This window comes from Bicyclus anynana, chromosome 12 (genome assembly GCF_947172395.1).
Source record: "Bicyclus anynana chromosome 12, ilBicAnyn1.1, whole genome shotgun sequence".
Lineage (NCBI taxonomy): Eukaryota > Metazoa > Arthropoda > Insecta > Lepidoptera > Nymphalidae > Bicyclus > Bicyclus anynana.
The window spans coordinates 14,785,608-14,803,724 of NC_069094.1; the positions used below are offsets into that span (position 1 = coordinate 14,785,608).

Sequence of the window (18,117 nt, forward strand, 5' to 3'; positions counted from 1 at the left end):
AATCTAAGTTCATTTTCCTCAGACAATGACAGAAAATTTTGCTCGTGAATTTTGGGTGCGATACTGGTCCTTCTATATAATTATATATAATTGGTCGGAGGCTTTACCAGGCTCAGATTCAGCATATTAATGAGTAATGCAGACCTTTGGGACTTATAAATATATTGTTTCTGGACAGCCTATCCAGCCAGACCAGCGGGTCCTTACGACACGTTTAATGTTGTAAGTGAAGAGTCGACCAACATTAATTAACAATCAAAACATTTGTATGAATGAATAAACTCTGCGTTTCCCGATGCGCGGTCGTCATTACAGCACCTTGAGACCCCACATCCATCTGTTCTTCGATCCACGTATCCTGCCCATAATATTAGTAAGGATTGTTTTGTTATGTTCAGGGTACCACTGAAGACGTACGAGGCTTCTAGCGCGCGCGATGCGTTGGCCAAGGCGGTGTACAGCCGGCTCTTCGACTACATCGTGCGGCGCATCAACGACAGCATCCCCTCCAGCGCCTCCGCCTACTACATCGGCGTGCTCGACATCGCCGGCTTCGGTAAACAAACATTGCATATAGGCGTCACTTGAGTCAACTCACCCGCGCCGTATATGCGGGATATAACGTCAAAGGGAACTCGTCGAGCGTGCGCGAAGCTCTGGCCAAGGGAAAACATTTACTTCATTAGTCACATTGTCACAAAAGAAAACCATAAATCATTAAAAATTCTCAACCCGTAAATCGGGCAGTTCCGGCCATTATCTAATAATAGACAAACGGAATTGGCATTAGAGTAGCAGGATAGGTCTAACATACATAAACCTCTCTCATGGACTTCTAAACAAAACTGTGTGGTTCCCTGCAACCCGCTTGATGTTCTCTATCCAACTAGGGGGGGCTCGACCAACACTGCACTTTCTGGTGCGGGGTCGCCACTCCAGCACCTTGGGACCCCAACATTCATCAGCTCTTCGAACTATGATTAGAACATGATGTGTAATTGCAGAGTACTTCCAAATGAACAGCTTCGAGCAGTTCTGCATCAACTACTGCAACGAGAAGCTGCAGCAGTTCTTCAACGAGCGCATCCTCAAGAACGAGCAGGAGCTGTACCGCCGGGAAGGGCTCAACGTGCCCGAGATCAGATTCGTCGACAACCAGGATTGTATCGGTGAGTACAACACCATCACATTGACCTCCTTTTCACCTGATGGTAGACCTGGTGGTCTCACATCTCACGTTCTTGCCTAGAAGATGCCTATTCACTTTCTTCTTAAACATGGCCAAGTTGTAAGAATTATGAAACACTGACTTTAGAAGAGAGTTCCATACCCTATTCATGCGTACAAGAAGCAAATCGCTTCGTACGAATTCTAGGGATGTCAATGACATAGGGATGGAAACCTACCTAGTGTCTTTCGGTACGGTGGTAAAATGGTGACGGTGGTATGAGCTCAAATAGCCAGATTAAATAGAAATCCAAATTGGTTAAAGGTCTTCTCTGCTCAGAGAGATAACCATTTGTCCCTTACTTACATCCCAATGTAAGAATCGCAAAAAATAATGCAATTTTATTGATTATAAAAATATAACAGCTATGTTTAAATCTTGTTGTTGCTATAACTACATGATGTGGTTATTCTAATTATGTTATTTAAATTACAGATTTAATAGAAAGTAAGAACCATGGTATATTCCACATCCTGGACGAAGAGTCGAAGCTGCCTAAGCCAGACTATGGCCACTTCACTAACGCTGTTCACAAGGAACTCAGCGGAAATGCCAGGTACGTCATATCAAACGTATTTGTGAGAATATTTAATGTAGCACCTAGTTGTCTGATGATGGAAACGGAAGGTGGCCATGGGAACTCTTCAAGTACATATAATATACCCATTGTATTTTCTTTACAAGTGTTACGCTTTTAGGTATGTAATGTTAATTAAGTTGTGTAAAAAACTTTGAAAATCCTTCAGTAAATGTTGAAAGAAAACTTATAGACAATTCACAAAACTGGGTGCGAGGTTTGGTGACAGGTGGAAGCTAGCAGACTGCAGTCGCATTCTGCATTAGACAATATAGACAAGTTTCATCAGTTCCCAGAAATCTAAAAATGTTAGGGATACCACAAGGAAAAGACTCTATCGATCTACAATTTATTAACTGATAGTTATTTTTATCATACAACTAACTCACATGAAACTTTTGACACTTGTGAGATTGAGGTCGACTTTCCACCATGTCTTTGGGCATTTATTTCGGGCTAACTTGGCGGGACTATAAACGGGACCAAAATCAAAAGTCAAGCGTGCATAAAGTAGCTTCTGAAAGCTTATGTCACAGATAGACGCTTTTGTTATTTTTGAAATCTGTTATTTAATTTCTCAGTACCCGCCTGCAAGTACCGCGGGCATCTCGCCTGAAGGCGCACCGCACGCTGCGCGATCACGAGGGATTCTTGTTGCGCCATTTCGCTGGTGCGGTGTGCTATAACACTGTAAGTACTACAATATAACCTTTTAGGACCGATTACACTGCCTTCTGTGGCTTTTTAGTTGTAAGGTATTTTCGAAATTGATTTATTAGATAAAGAAATTACCCCCTACAACACCACACTATACCTCTTTATAATATTCACAATATTTCATGTTCCACCCAGAACCAGTTCATCGAGAAGAATAATGACGCACTGCACGCTTCGCTGGAGTTCCTGGTGCAGGAGTCGGGCAGCGCGCTGGTGCAGCAGCTGTTCGAGACGGTGGACAACAACAACGCGAAGGGCAAGCTCAACTTCATCTCCGTCGGCGCCAAGTTCCAGACGCAGCTGGCTCAACTCATGGACAAGCTCAAGGAGAATGTAAGCTGGTTGCTATAAGCTGTTAGCGCGGAGCTCCTGGTGCAGGAGTCGGGCAGCGCGCTGGTGCAGCAGCTGTTCGAGACGGTGGACAACAACAACGCGAAGGGCAAGCTCAACTTCATCTCCGTCGGCGCCAAGTTCCAGACGCAGCTGGCTCAACTCATGGACAAGCTCAAGGAGAATGTAAGCTGGTTGCTATAAGCTGTTACGTTAGCATGAAGCTCCTGGTGCAGAAACCTGGCAGCTCAACTCAACTTTGTCGCATTATTTGATTTTTCATTGGCTGTAATAACTTTGACGTTTGGACTCTTCTAATAACTTTGACGCTCTGAAGCTCGCTCTGTCCATCCTCCTCCACACAATGCTATTTTGATTTGTAATTTTAAATACTGACTTACACATTTGTTTCCAGGGTACGAACTTCGTGCGCTGCATCAAGCCCAACTCGCGCATGGTGGGGCGAGAGATCGAGGGCTCGTTGGTGCTGACCCAGCTACAGTGCAGCGGCACCATAGCGGTGCTGGCGCTCATGGAGCATGGCTTCCCGTCGCGTGCCCCCTTCGCCGAGCTGCACACCATGTACAAGGCGTACCTGCCGCCCAAGCTGCACACGCTCACGCCCAAGGTGTTCTGTCAGGTGAGCCAGCTGGTGCTGATGCATCTGCAGTTCAGCGGCACCATGGTGCTTAAACGTCTTCAGCCTAAAGTCCTGAAAACAAAAACACCTTTTAACGAGGGGAAATCCTCATGGATACCTTCTCGACACAGGGAGGCAAGAAGGTTATGTCGAACGTTCAAAACAAAAAAAAAACACCTTACTCAACTCAGTCGCGCAGATATTTGGACTTCAGTGTCACATTTGCTCGCAACACTAATGTATGAAGTATGTTCAACTGTCAGTTCACTGATTCATCTGATGGTAATGAAATAATGTCCTCAGGTCACTAATAATTCCTAGGATATTTAACTTGTAACACCCTCAGGCCGTTAGTAATTCTTATGATAATTAATAAATTGTCAATGTCCTCATGCCATTAGTAACTCTGATGCTAATGACTTGTTAATATCTTCATGTCATTAATAACTCTGAAGATAATTAATTGTCAATGTCCTCAGGCAATTGTACACTGTGATGATAATGAGTTGTCAATATCCTCATGCCCTTGACAACCCCGATGAAACAGAATTGTCAATGTCAATTGTCATAAGACTATTGATTACTCAGATATCATACCTCAGGCCACCTATTACTCTGATGATAATTATAACTTCAATAGCTGATCCCCGCCCCGTTGGTCTATTTGTCGTACCCACTCCTAATACAGTCTTTCCCGACTAGTTGGAGGAGAATGGGAATATTGGTCATATTTAAAAGATATGGCAAATATTCTTTTACAAATAAAAAAAAAATAAGTTGTCAATGTTTTCAGGACGCCTATTACGCTATCCATTTCTCTGATGATAGAACGATAGATAGATGATAGTTGACGGCCTTCGTGGCGCAGTGGTATGCGCGGTGGTTTTACAAGACGGAGGGCCTGGGTTCGATTTCCGGCTGGGTCGATTGAGGTTTTCTTAATTGGTCCAGGTCTGGCTGGTGGGAGGCTTTAGCCGTGGCTAGTTACCACCCTTCCGACAAAGACGTACTGCCAAGCGATTTAGCGTTCCGGTACGATGTCGTGTAAAAACCGATAGGGGTGTGGATTTTCATCCTCCTCCTAACAAGTTACGCTTCCATCTTGGATTGCACCATCACTTACCAAACTAAAAAGGTCAATAATGATCTATGAATGTCCGCAGGCCATCGTTCACAGCTTCGGTCTGTCGGACAAGGACTACAAATTCGGCGTGACGCGCGTGTTCTTCCGCCCGGGGAAGTACTCCGAGTTCGACACCATCATGAAGTCCGACCCGGAGAACTTGAAGGCCATTGTGGACTCCGTGCTGGCCTGGCTCGTCAAGTCACGGTGGAGGAGATCCATCTTCTCGGCACTGTCTATTATTAAATGTAAGGTTGTTTGCTTTATTTATCATCATCATCATCATCATCATCATCATCATCATATCAGCCGATGGACGTCCACTGCAGGACATAGGCCTTTTGTAGGGACTTCCAAACATCACGATACTGCATACTGATATAGCCACCTGCATCCAGCGAATCCCTGCGACTCGCTTGATGTCGTCAGTCCACCTGGTGGGGGGTCGACCAACACTGCGCTTACTAGGCTACGGGGTCGCCATTCCAGCACTTTGGGACCCCAACGTCCATCGGCTCTTCGAACTATGTGCCCCGCCCATTGCCACTTCAGCTTCGCAACTCGTTGAGCTATGTCGGTGACTTTGGTTCTTCTGCGGATCTCCTCATTTCTCATCATCATCATGCTCTTTGTTTATTGATTGCAGTCCTAATCCTAATCAATAAATGAATTTGGAATATCCTAAACGAACTAACAAGGGTACTTTTCATTCAGGCCAAAAGCGATGTTCCTAGAAATAAAATCATTCGTGCATAGTATTACGTCTCATTCCCCTAGAGGTAGGCAGCGACCACATACATGTACACTGAATACGCGTAATACGCAAAAGTCTTTCCTATTTTTTTAGCCGTATCTTTGAGATTTTAGCTGCTTCTACCCTTTTAGCTATTCACCCATGCTTTATTGCCCTATATGCGTCTCGCCTTTTTGCATGCCCAAAGTCCAAACCATCTAACGGCCGTTTTCAATAACCTATCTATCCGCCATTTCGCTAACTAAAGTTAAGAAAATCTATCTTTCTGTTCTTATCTGCTTTACAATAACCTACTGACAGATAGTTTGACTATGTAAAGATAGTTTGACTGTTACTTATATTCGAGAATAGCTATGTATCCGTAATCTTGGGAAGTTTATTGTAAACGGCAGTAAGTCTATACATACCTTTCTTGATTTAAGTGACTAAAATTTGTGTACGAAAAAGGATCTAGGAAGCAAAATTTTTGGGGACCTGTGCAAATAACGATGTTTTTGTTTTTCAAATAAAAAAGTAAATAAACGTTAATACAATTGAAGAGACATAACAGCTTGGTGCCCAAGGCACCAGAAAAGAAACAGAGGAAGACAGCGTCGTAGTTGGGAGGACGATGTCAGAAAAATAGCAGGTGTCACATGGAATAGACAGGCAAATAACCGATCAGTGTGGCGGGCTCTAGGGGAGGCCTATGTTGTAAAGCACGACAATCTCAATGCGCCGGTGTCAATTAAATAAATTTGTAAATAATTTTAAGATATTTGTGATTGTTTAATAAAGGCTATTATTATTATAATACAATTGAAATCATTTACAGTAAAGAACAAAATCCTGTACCGGCGGCAATGCCTGGTGACAGTGCAGACGGCAGTGAGAGGCTACCTCGTGCGCCGCCAGCACCAGCCGAGGTACCGCGGCATCGCCAAGATAAAGACCTTAGAGAACAATTTGAAAGAAATGGACTCTGTCATTCCCCAACTGAAGAAAGAAAAGGATAACGCCAAGAGGAACATTGATAATCTGAGGAATTCTATCAGGGGCGCTTGTACTACTATCAAAGTAAGTTTATCGACATCATACACAGCTCGCATCACATGAGCATCGCTCATCCCCGGCCCAGGACTACCCTAATCAACCGGCAATTTACTTTTCTATTATGAAAGTCTTGATAATTCTACTTTAATAATGAAATCATTACTTTATCAAAATAAAGTTTGCTACAATGTTTTACGACATTTTAAATTCATCTATAATTTGTTTACAAAGCAAAGCAGACAAGCAAAGATCGTTGACCATGCAGCCTGAGTGTTAAGATATTTTTTAAGACCTAAAATTAGTTTGTTGGTTCGTTTTCTTGTTTGTTAAGCTTGTTGGTAACAGAAATATATGAAAAAAAATACCGCTTTAAACGTTACTTCGCCGCTTTGGTACACCGGCAAACATTTTGTCCTAGAAGAGTGATAAAAAGAGTGAAAAAATATTTTTCTTCAAGAAACATACTTTTATTAAGCCAATTATTTGTAACTTAAATTATTATTTATAACTATTAAATTAATTCATGTTTTAATTAATTTTTCAGACTAATCCAAGAATAAGCCGCACAGATATTGACCAGCTGTACACTAAACTTACCAAAGATGTGGAGATGCAAATGGCTGCGTTACAAAAGGCGATGGTGGACCAAAAGAATAGGTACGTCTTACTTTAACTTAAATATCGATAACGATATCGATTATCTAATTTTAATTATTCAGGATAAGACTGTAGAAGAATTTAAGAATAAAGGAGAACCAGCAAAAATGTATGGGAGCCTGCCTAAATACCCATAACAACTTGCAATATATCGTTGGATAGGTATTTTTATGTACTCTCTCTCCTTTATAAAAACAGAGACGTGATAGGAAGTTTGTAAATCTTTTTATCCCGATTTAGAATCTAAACTAATGGCCATAATTTTCTCGTACGTTTTTTGTTGTAATATTTAAAATAAATCTAAAACCAGGAATTTGCAAAAATATAGGACTTTATTTTATGATACTTCCGTCGTCCGTTAGATGTCACTTTTGTAAGATACATGTATATCATTACGTGTTATACCAGTAGATGGCACTGCATACTTTGAGCAACAATTTATATCGCGCTGCAGAGATTCGTTTTGTCATGGTACAAGTACTACAGTCGAGTTCATTTTGGTTATCGCTTCTCGGCCTTTTGGCTAAGATCAAAGTGTAGTATCTGTTCTTTTTAGACCTGTGTAATTCGATCGTTTCGTAAAACCCGGGTCGATCGCGACCCATACTCATGGAGATCGGGTCTCAATGATTCGATCATTTCGATCATTCGGGTCACGGGTTGTTTGGGTTTTGTGTATCGTTGCGACGCGGCTTGAAGTAGGTAGGTATTTGAACTGAACACCCGTAAGACCCGAACCGGAACCCGATCCTTTGATTGAAGGCCGGATTCAAAACAAAGTTATGCCTACTATCAGTTAAATAAATATTGTGGTTTGTAATTGTATCGCTTTTGCGTGGTGATACAATAATATTAAGTCATCGTCTAAATTTACATTCGAAAAATGGGAAATTTTATTTTATGTTTTTATGAATATAGATAAAAAAATGTAAATAATTAAAGTTATTATATATTATATAGATAAAACTATTGCTAAAAGTAATACATACCTACATATATATTTTAGACTTTATTCCTTACGAATTTACCACTCAAGTCATCATCATTATTAACTACAGAATAGAGAATGATATCTTTACAAGCCCCGAGATGAAGCCGATGAAACTCATAAATACAGAGTAATACATATCTTCCTTTACATACATACGAATAAAAGAGACAACTACAGATTGTACTTGCGAATGATGATTCGACATTATAAGCAATTGAGCCGAATAATTATTTATAACACTAATACAATCAAAATAAAGTTCAATTTAGTGTGGTCGGGTCGAGAGATCGAGTTCTTATATGAATTACAAGATCGGGTGTTTTAGACGTCCGCGACCCGATTATTCACGAGAACTACAGATTTGAGAGTTATTGTTTTAAAAATAAAGTTCAATTTAGCGTGGTCGGGTCGAGTGATCGAGTTTTTATATGAATCAAAAGATCGGGTGTTTTAGACGTCCGCGACCCGATTATTCACGAGATCTACAGATTTGAGAGTTATTGTAATGAAAATAAAGTTCAATTTAGTATGGTAAACAAAAACGTTTCGATCTTTTAATCGAGTCTGCGCCCGGGCGGGTCACCAAACGGGTCACATAAGATCGGGTGTTTTTAACGTCCGCGACCCAATTACTCACGCACAAGTAGTGATCGGGTGTCGGAGATTTGATCATTCGCGATCGACACAGGTCTAGTTCTTTTCAGCTTAATATCTGAAAGTTCCCGCAATGCGGGACCAGTATATTAAACTGATTTTTGTAAACTGACGGGATGTTCGGGGCTCGCTCCACTCCCGTCACGGGTCGGCCCGGCATTGCAGTGCCGCCGGGATCGGCCCACAGAATTTATTTGGAAACTCCTTGTATAAGGGCGATGGCTCATTAAGCGATTCGTTGCGTCTTCGCAATGGAACAATGCATTGTATTTGCAATTTTGCAATGCAATGATTGCATGCCAAGGCCAGTGCCATTCAATGCATTGCATGTCAGACGTCAGTGACAGTTCAACACATACGTTGATGACGGACGAAACGAAGACTCACTCAGTGTAAGAGGATGGCACACGCACAGTCCAAAACAAATGAGTACTATGTCCGTCGTTTGTTGAAACGCCTGCGATTTGATTGGCATATAAATAGGGTAGCTCACTCATCAAATTAAATCTAAAGAATATTAATTTCGTGTAGTACATGAAATAAGGGTCCACAACAAGAAGTTTTTACAATCTAGTAGACCGATAATGAACAATTTAATTAAAAGGAGATGGTCCAAAATTGTATGGAGCCCAGAATCACTCACTGTACCCTGGCGGAAATAAAAGAAGATATATTTTTTTAACTATTTTTGATTATACAAATCTACGAATTTATTTTAATTCTTTTGAAATAATATTAATTAAATATCTCCCAAGAAATGCAACACTAATATAGGTAATAATGGCGGATAGATGACGTTTTCAATGCAGTAATCGATTTGACGTTTGCTGTCAATTGTCATGTCATAGTTGCTTTAGGGGCGCCATCTTGATTTATCTTAAAAACTTGTGTTTTTATTTTATTTATTTCTTTTTAATTAGATTAATAAATTTTAATAAATTCCTTGTATTTTTTTTAATTTTAATGATACGGGGTACAAGAGTGGACCTGAAATGTACCATCTCCTTTGAAAAACAAATTTATCAACATTTAGAAAAAGTGTCACCTAGCATATTTAAGACTCTGAAGTTTGTTAATATTCTGATTTCTCTGGGTTCCAGGGAAGAGCAAGAGAGGCTGCGGCGGCTGGAGGCGGAGATGCGCGCCGCGGAGGAGGCGAAGCGACTGGAGCAGGAGCGCATAAAGCAGGAGGAGGAACATCGACGGCTGTGAGTCATCATTATCACTCTATTTTAATGGCCCACCTAAGGCCATAGGAGACTAGCCGAAGCCCCACGTAGTTCCCGTTCCCGTGAACAGCCGGGCCCCAGACTTGAGACCGATGGTGGTAAGGATGCCCTTAACAGTTAACTAACACTCTCCTTCTCCGCTCGTGTTGTTCTAGCCAAATTTCATAATCTATCAAAAAAATCAAAATTAAAAATTCATTTATTTCAATTACGCTTAGTTTACAAGCACTTCTACAACGTCAAGTTATGTCATGATTTCATGGTAGTAAGTAAAGTCGAAAACTTAAGACGAAGAATTAAAGCATCTTGTTTCGTGAAGAATCGATGACGTAAGACGTGTATAAATTCTCAAATTTTCATACACTTTTCTCTCGTTACTACCAACAGTAAGGCGGAGATGGAGGCGAGGCGCAAGGCCGAGGAGGCGGAGAGGCTGCGGCAGGAGGAGCAGGACCGCATCGCCGCCGTGAAGCTGCAGCAGCAGATGGAACAGGCCGCTCGAGCCGACCAGGAGAACAGAGACAGGTAACAGTAACAGCCCTTAGGGTTCCATGTAACGTAGCTATACTACAACAGTGGAGTCATCTACCGAGAAGGTCGGGATACAGGTCTCTAGGCTTGGCCTCCTTGCCCGTGTAAGAAGCGGGAACTTGCTCCCTCGGTGATTTCTTCCAGCCCTTTAGGGGCTGAGGCGTCTTGGCCTGTGAGTCGAGTCGACTATACTACGATAGAGGCATGTCATCTCTTTCCAATTAAAAAAATCCGGGCCTCGAGGCTATGCTTCCTTTCTCAGGTAAGGCGCGGGATTTTGTTTATTTATTTATTGATACACCAACAATGACAACAAGAAACATTAATAATAATCTATACATAGGTAAACTTAAAAAGTTCTAGTGCTAAACAAAGCCATCTTTTAAAGGTATATACAACATTGTTGTTTGTTGTCCGGTTAAACTTAAAAATTTAACTACACTTAAAACTACAAATTACATTTACGTCAAGTGTCCTATTGATTAAATTGTTAAATAATTACAATGAAAAATAGTAATCTATACTAATAAATTATAAAATTGTTCCCCGGATTATGTCCTTCCACTTCATTTTGAAGCTGAGGCCTTTCGGCTTAAGGATATAAATGGATGTCAATCCATGTGTCAATGTGAATATTTTCTATCATTTATCTCTTATCCCAAATAAATAACAGATGAGGGTATATATTCCTTATGCCGGATCTTCTACTATACTAAAAAACTAAATTGCATTTATTTTTGACTCTTTCAGGTTAGAACAAGAGAGAAGAGACCACGAGATGGCGGTGCGGCTCGCCAAAGAAACCAACGGTCACGTAGAAGGTTCACCGCCACAGTTGCGAAGGTATGTAATGTGCACTTTTACAAAATTTTCCATTTTATGCCTGGCTAATTTTGAACATAACTTTCAGCTAAGTAAAGTCAGGATGACAGTTTTCTTTTGTGAGACAGACACTCGCTAAGGAAGGGTTTTTGAAAATTTCAACTTTCGGGAAGGAAATGGTGGAAGACATTTGAAAGTCAGAAAAGTTTTGTCAAATTATTCCGACTACATCCTCAATGACCTAGTCCATCTAGTCGGCCTATTGGGTCGCATGAATTGTTTTACACACAAGGGCGTCAAATTTTAACTTACGTTTGGATTTTATTTACACAACACGAGCAAAGGAAAATGTGTAAATTATTTTCTGACGCCTGCACACTTGTGATACATTTATAAATTAGTTAGATTTTAAAGCTATTCTTTGGATCACGCAAAAAGCCTAATAAAGGACGCACGACGTTGCAAATCTTCTTGTATATAGCTGTCGGTGAATTTTTAATTGATTCTTGATTATGTTGCATATATTCTTATGAGTAAAAAAAAACAATTTTCTCAACTGTATATTTGTATATATTTGTTTCGTTCACTCGTAGTTATAGCTGACTACGTGCGAGTGAGATAAATGGATATTTTATTGTAACCATCAAAATGTATATTGTTCTAAGATCCGGCGTATGGAATACATACCCTCATCTGTTATTTATTTGGGATAAGAAATAAATAATGGAAAATATTCACAATGACACATTGCAAATAGGTTGCCTAATTAAATTGCGGCACAACACATTTTTCATACATAAATCTAGGAAACTAGATCAAAGGCAACCTAATACAGTAAAATTATGCATAAAATAAGCTTTCAATTGACATATTAGACAAGTAAGTAACTAATAAAGAAATTTGTATAACATAACTGTTTATATCTGGCAACCTTACAATTGCAGTGTGAAAGCATGCAACCTTTAAGTTTTCTTTCTTATACTAGTCTACGAATTTTATTAATTAAATTAAGCAAAGACGGAAATGAATAGATAGATAAATAAGTAGACTGAATAAAATTAATGAAACATTTTATCATTTAATCACTCACCGGGCACAATTTCACTAGGCAACCTATTTGCAATGTGTCAATGTGAATATTTTCTATCATTTATTTCTTATCCCAAATAAATAACAGATGAGGGTATATTTTCCATCTGCCGGATCTTGTACTATATTTGTGATACAAATATTCAGTAATATTGTGGTATTTGCACAGTTTCCCCTCTATGGAGTCGATGAATGGAGAGAATAAGTTGAACAGGTACCCTGGAATTAATAGAGATTATGAAATCTTTTTATTTCTCTTTTTCGCACACTGCATTTTGTATAATGTATCCTCTTTCAATATTTCGTGTCTTTAATTATTGTGTTGTAGCAAAAATTTTGAATAGACAAATGATTTTATTTTTTTGTGTGGTTAGTTTTGGATTTTTAAATCAAATTAATACACTTTTAAATGTATACAATTTGAGTAGATAAAGCGTTTAGCAATATCTTCAATAGAGTAAAAGTTTCTTTAGCAAGACCAATTAGACGAATTAAAAACAAATTTAAACAATCTTTTAGGAGTTCAAAACTTTCATGTTAGTATTGTCTAGTTGCCAACTCAAAATATAGAAACCATGTACTGAAACTTAAATAATTAATAAACTCTTAAATTAAAGAGCTAAAACTCCAAATTCAGGATACGCTCAATAGTGACTCGAACGCCATCTCCTTAATATCATCACAGCCTAAAATAAGTCGAACTAAAACTTCAATATTAGATGTCAATCACAGAAAAACTCCAATATTAGATTTTTTAAAATTAATTTTATTGTTGTTATTTCTGTTTTTTTTTTTGTAATTATGTACAATGTAAAAATAGAGAATTTCCAATATTTAAATAGATGCAAGATATTGACAGAGGATCCTAACGGCACTAACTCTTAACACTCCGGCTAAAGCTTCCTATTCTTTCTGCACGAAAATATTGTACAAAGCAATTTCATAGAAAACATTGTGTAGAAGCTAGTTTGTGAGTCTTATCTATAGCAGCAAGTATGTGGATATATATCATAAACAACTAATATAATTAAATATCTTGACTGATATTAATGTAAATATTTGTGAATTGTTCATTTGTTTGTCTTGCCTAAACCGATTTTAGAAATTCTCATACCAATGGAAATCTATACTATAAGAGAGCAGCATAGGTATACTTTGTCTCCGTAATCTTACGGTAACATATACCGCATTTATAATTTCACTTTGGTTTTATTATGTTAAAAAATAATGAAGAGTTCATCCATTGTTTTCGGTGTCCAAATTTCCAATGTTTGTACAAAAGTGAATGAGGTTGCTTTGTATTTTATACATTTGGATAAAAAAATTTATAGCATGTATATAACAATTTTTATGGTGTCTTGAAGAAAGTTTTTAGTTAAAATTTAACTCGCAATTTTGTTTTTGGGTAATAATTTATTAACATAGTGACTAAATAGAACTAAATAGAACTAAGTAGAACTTAAATAATTCAAATAAAATATTTTTTATAATTTCTGTAAAGTATTCGCTTTCACATGTTGTTGAAAAACTATTACCTATTTAGTCAATATAGGATTGGTCATCTACCCTAAATCAATGTATTTAGTATTTACATATATTAATTCTTGAGGAACTTTAAATTTTTTTAATTCAATACATGTTATCAAATCATCTTTAGATTTTTTTTATGTTTAACAAAGAATTGGCACAAGAAAATTTACTTTACACATATTCATAAAGTAGCCAGTGAATATAAAATTAATTTTGCAAAGAACTCTGAAAGCAATATCTAAATCATTAGCAATATATATATCTCCTAATAATAGAGTTAAATTTTGAATGCATATTTTTTTACATAAAACGTCACTTTAGATCGGAACGCGTTCGGATGCAGCAAGCAATGCAAGGCAAACAGAAACACGACCTGTCTAAATGGAAGTATTCGGAGCTGCGTGACACCATCAATACGTCTTGTGACATTGAATTGCTTGAGGTATGCTATTTTATTTGAATTTATTTGTTTTTTTATTTATTCTTTGTTATGACATAGCGTCAAAAGAGATAGCGATTAAATAATAGTAAGAATTATAAAATGTAAAGTATGCAAGTATTTATTATACGAGTAACCGTAAACCCAAAGGAGATGGTCCAAAATTGTATGGAGCCCAGGTCCAGTCATTGTACCCTGGCGGAAATAAAAGAAAATATTTTTTTAAACTATTTTTGATTACACAAATCTACGAATTTACTTTAATTCTTTCGAAATAATACTGTCAACAATTGGCATCGCCCTTAAGTAATGAGTAGAGGTGAGGCGTATATACTGGAGCAGGTCTTAACACTAGGTTTGTTGGAAGACGTATGGCGTACGAGTACGGAGCAGGGACTTATACACGTATTAAGCGTATTTAGAAGTACCGAGTACCGAGGAGCGCAAGACGTCAACAGAGTGCGAGTCCAATACTCGCAAATACTCTAACGGTCCAACCAATACGGGACGTGTTCAGAGACGCGTTCGATTAGTAATGTGTGAGTGAGATACTTCTATCAATGCCGAAAGAAAATAGACTTTGTTGTTTAGACATAAGACCGGTTTTTCAACGCAATAAACACTTCATACTCCAACAGACAAAACATCGCGAGACGCGTTCCCGGACGCGTTCGTTTAAGAATGTGTGAGTGACGTCCCATTGCCGATGAAAAATTGTCTTTACTTTATCAAACATAAGACCGATTTTTTAACGCAGTATTAACTTAATACTGTTAATACTCCAATATTTGGAGTCCCTGATTTTAATCCTTATTTTAAAAACATAATGTTTATTTGTTTTAGTATGATTATTTATCCGCTAAAGTAACAAGTTAATGTAACCCGACAGTATCATGAGGTAATATTAAAAGAAATAACTAAATAATAAAATTAAATTGAAATTAATGACTGAAATATTTTTGTTTGCAATTTTTTTTCTTTTTTTTGTGGATTACAAAAACCAAAAATAGTTGAAGAAACCAATTGAAAAAAACAAAATAAAACGACAAAAATGATTTTCTGTTTCCCGGGATCGAACTCAGGATTCAATTTTTTTGTACCTTGCGTACATACCACTAGTCCAAATGACTACGTAAAACTCGTTTGAAATTAATGTACGCTTAGTATCAGATAATATGACGTAAAATCGCTGACCACTGAGTATTTAGGAGTACGTATCTATTCTATAGGTCCTAATGGCTCGTACTTCTAAATACTCGTGGAGCTAGTCTTTGGAGCGCGTCTCTCGGCGTACTCGTACTCGTAACACTCAGTACGCGTTTTAGCGAGTACGACTCACCTCTAGTAATGAGTTTCCAAATAAATTCTGTGGGCCGATCCCGGCGGCACTGCAATGCCGGGCTGACCCGTGACGGGAGTGGAGCGAGCCCCGAACTAGACCTGTGTCGATCGCGAATGATCAAATCTCCGACACCCGATCACTACTTGTGCGTGAGTAATTGGGTCGCGGACGTTAAAAACACCCGATCTTATGTGACCCGTTTGGTGACCCGCCCGGGCGCAGACTCGATTAAAAGATCGAAAGGTTTTTGTTTACCATCCTAAATTGAACTTTATTTTCATTACAATAACTCTCAAATCTGTAGATCTCGTGAATAATCGGGTCGCGGACGTCTAAAACACCCGATCTTGTGATTCATATAAAAACTCGATCACTCGACCCGACCACGCTAAATTGAACTTTATTTTTAATACAATAACTCTCAAATCTGTAGTTCTCGTGAATAATCGGGTCGCGGACGACTAAAACACCCGATCTTGTGAGACCCGTTTGGTGATCCATACAATAAACTCGATCTCTCGACCCGACCACACTAAATTGAACTTTATTTTGATTGTATTAGTGTTATAAATAATTATTTGGCTCAATAGCTTATAATGTCGAATCATCATTCGCAAGTACAATCTGTAGTTGTCTCTTTTAATCGTATGTAAAGGAAGATATGTATTACTCTGTATTTATGAGTTTCATCGGCTTCATCTCGGGGCTTGTAAAGATATCATTCTCTATTCTGTAGTTGATAATGATGATGACTTGAGTGGTAAATTCGTAAGGAATAAAGTCTAAAATATATATGTAGGTATGTTTTACTTTTAGCAATAGTTTTATCTATATAATATATAATAACTTTAATTATTTACATTTTTTAATCTATATTCATAAAAACATAAAATAAAATTTCCCATTTTTCGAATGTAAATTTAGACGATGACTTAATATTATTGTATCACCACGCAAAAGCGATAAATTACATACCACAATATTTATTTAACTGATAGTAGGCATAACTTTGTTTTGAATCCGTCGGTCAATCAAAGGATCGGGTTCCGGTTCGGGTCTTACGGGTGTTCAGTTCAAATACCTACCTACTTCAAGCCGCGTCGCAACGATACACAAAACCCAAACAACCCGTGACCCGAATGATCGAAATGATCGAATCATTGAGACCCGATCTCCATGAGTATGGGTCGCGATCGACCCGGGTTTTACGAATCGATCGAATTACACAGGTCTACCCCGAACATCCCGTCAGTTTACAAAAATCAGTTTAATATACTGGTCCCGCATTGCGGGAACTTTCAGATATTAAGCTGAAAAGAACAGATACTACACTTTGATCTTAGCCAAAAGGCCGAGAAGCGATAACCAAAATGAATTCGACTGTAGTACTTGTACCATGACAAAACGAATCTCTGCAGCGCGATATAGATCGCTGCTCAAAGTATGCAGTGCCATCTACTGGTATAACACGTAATTAATATACATGTATCTCACAAAAGTGACATCTAACGGACGACGGATGTATCATAAAATATCTATATTTTTGCAAATTAATTTTTAACCGTTCCAACAAAAAAAAAGAATGAATGTGGTGTCTCTAGGCAGTCACCCATCCAAGTACTGACCACGCCTAAGGGCGAAAACATAAGACTGCGATGCGTCGTCGCATTGCAAAAACGATGCCGCAACGTAATGCGCAAATATTTCATCGCTTACGACATCGTACGAGAAAATTATGGCCATTAGTTTAGATTCTAAATCGGGATAAAAAGATTTACAATCTTCCTACCACGGCTCTGTTTTTATAAAGGAGAACCGGCATTCCTGCATAAATACCAATAACAACATGCAATATACTATTGGATAGATTTTTTTCATTATCTCCCAAGAAATGCAATATGGGAAATTAATTAATAATTTTTAAAAATAATAAAATAAAAATATAAAAATAAATTAAAAATAATTAATATGGGTATTAATGGGATAGATGACGTTTTCAATGCATTAATCGATTTGACGTTTGCTGTCAACTGTCATGTCATAGTTGCTCTATGGGCGCCATTTTGATTTTATTTTATTTAGTTAGATTTATTTACTTTAATAAATTTTAATAAATTTCTTGTCATTTTTAAATTTTAATGATACGGGGTACAAGAGTGGACCTGAAATGGACCATCTCCTTTCCAAGGAATTGAAACATATGTGCAGCAGTGCTACTAGATGGCGCTGTTTATTGATTACGGATGTTGTAATGTATGGTGTATGGTCAGGCCTGCCGACACGAGTTCCACCGCCGTCTGAAGGTGTACCACGCGTGGAAGGCAAAGAACGCGCGCAAGTCCACCATGGCGGAGCAGGAGCGCGCGCCGCAGTCCATCATGGACGCAGGTGAGGATACTGCGCACTGACGGACATATTTATATGCATGGATT

General features: G+C 38.4%; 1 protein-coding gene and 3 pseudogenes across 1 annotated transcript in view; 3 read left to right on the forward strand and 1 right to left on the reverse strand.

Annotated features, from left to right (window-relative positions):
• LOC112055051 (myosin heavy chain 95F) overlaps window positions 1-18,117 on the forward strand; it is a 58,605-nt gene that overhangs the window by 36,061 nt on the left and 4,427 nt on the right. The window contains exons 9-23 of the mRNA XM_052884777.1: window positions 399-556; window positions 1,005-1,169; window positions 1,664-1,784; window positions 2,387-2,495; window positions 2,658-2,855; window positions 3,268-3,492; window positions 4,656-4,863; window positions 6,184-6,425; window positions 6,946-7,058; window positions 9,804-9,911; window positions 10,320-10,457; window positions 11,214-11,306; window positions 12,544-12,588; window positions 14,226-14,346; window positions 17,956-18,073. Coding sequence (XP_052740737.1) covers window positions 399-556; window positions 1,005-1,169; window positions 1,664-1,784; window positions 2,387-2,495; window positions 2,658-2,855; window positions 3,268-3,492; window positions 4,656-4,863; window positions 6,184-6,425; window positions 6,946-7,058; window positions 9,804-9,911; window positions 10,320-10,457; window positions 11,214-11,306; window positions 12,544-12,588; window positions 14,226-14,346; window positions 17,956-18,073 — 2,162 coding nt within the window. The remainder of the gene's footprint in view (window positions 1-398; window positions 557-1,004; window positions 1,170-1,663; window positions 1,785-2,386; window positions 2,496-2,657; window positions 2,856-3,267; window positions 3,493-4,655; window positions 4,864-6,183; window positions 6,426-6,945; window positions 7,059-9,803; window positions 9,912-10,319; window positions 10,458-11,213; window positions 11,307-12,543; window positions 12,589-14,225; window positions 14,347-17,955; window positions 18,074-18,117) is intronic.
• Window positions 7,562-7,699, forward strand: LOC128198613 (U2 spliceosomal RNA; annotated as a pseudogene).
• On the forward strand, window positions 8,718-8,893 carry LOC112055053 (U2 spliceosomal RNA; annotated as a pseudogene).
• Window positions 16,873-17,048, reverse strand: LOC112055054 (U2 spliceosomal RNA; annotated as a pseudogene).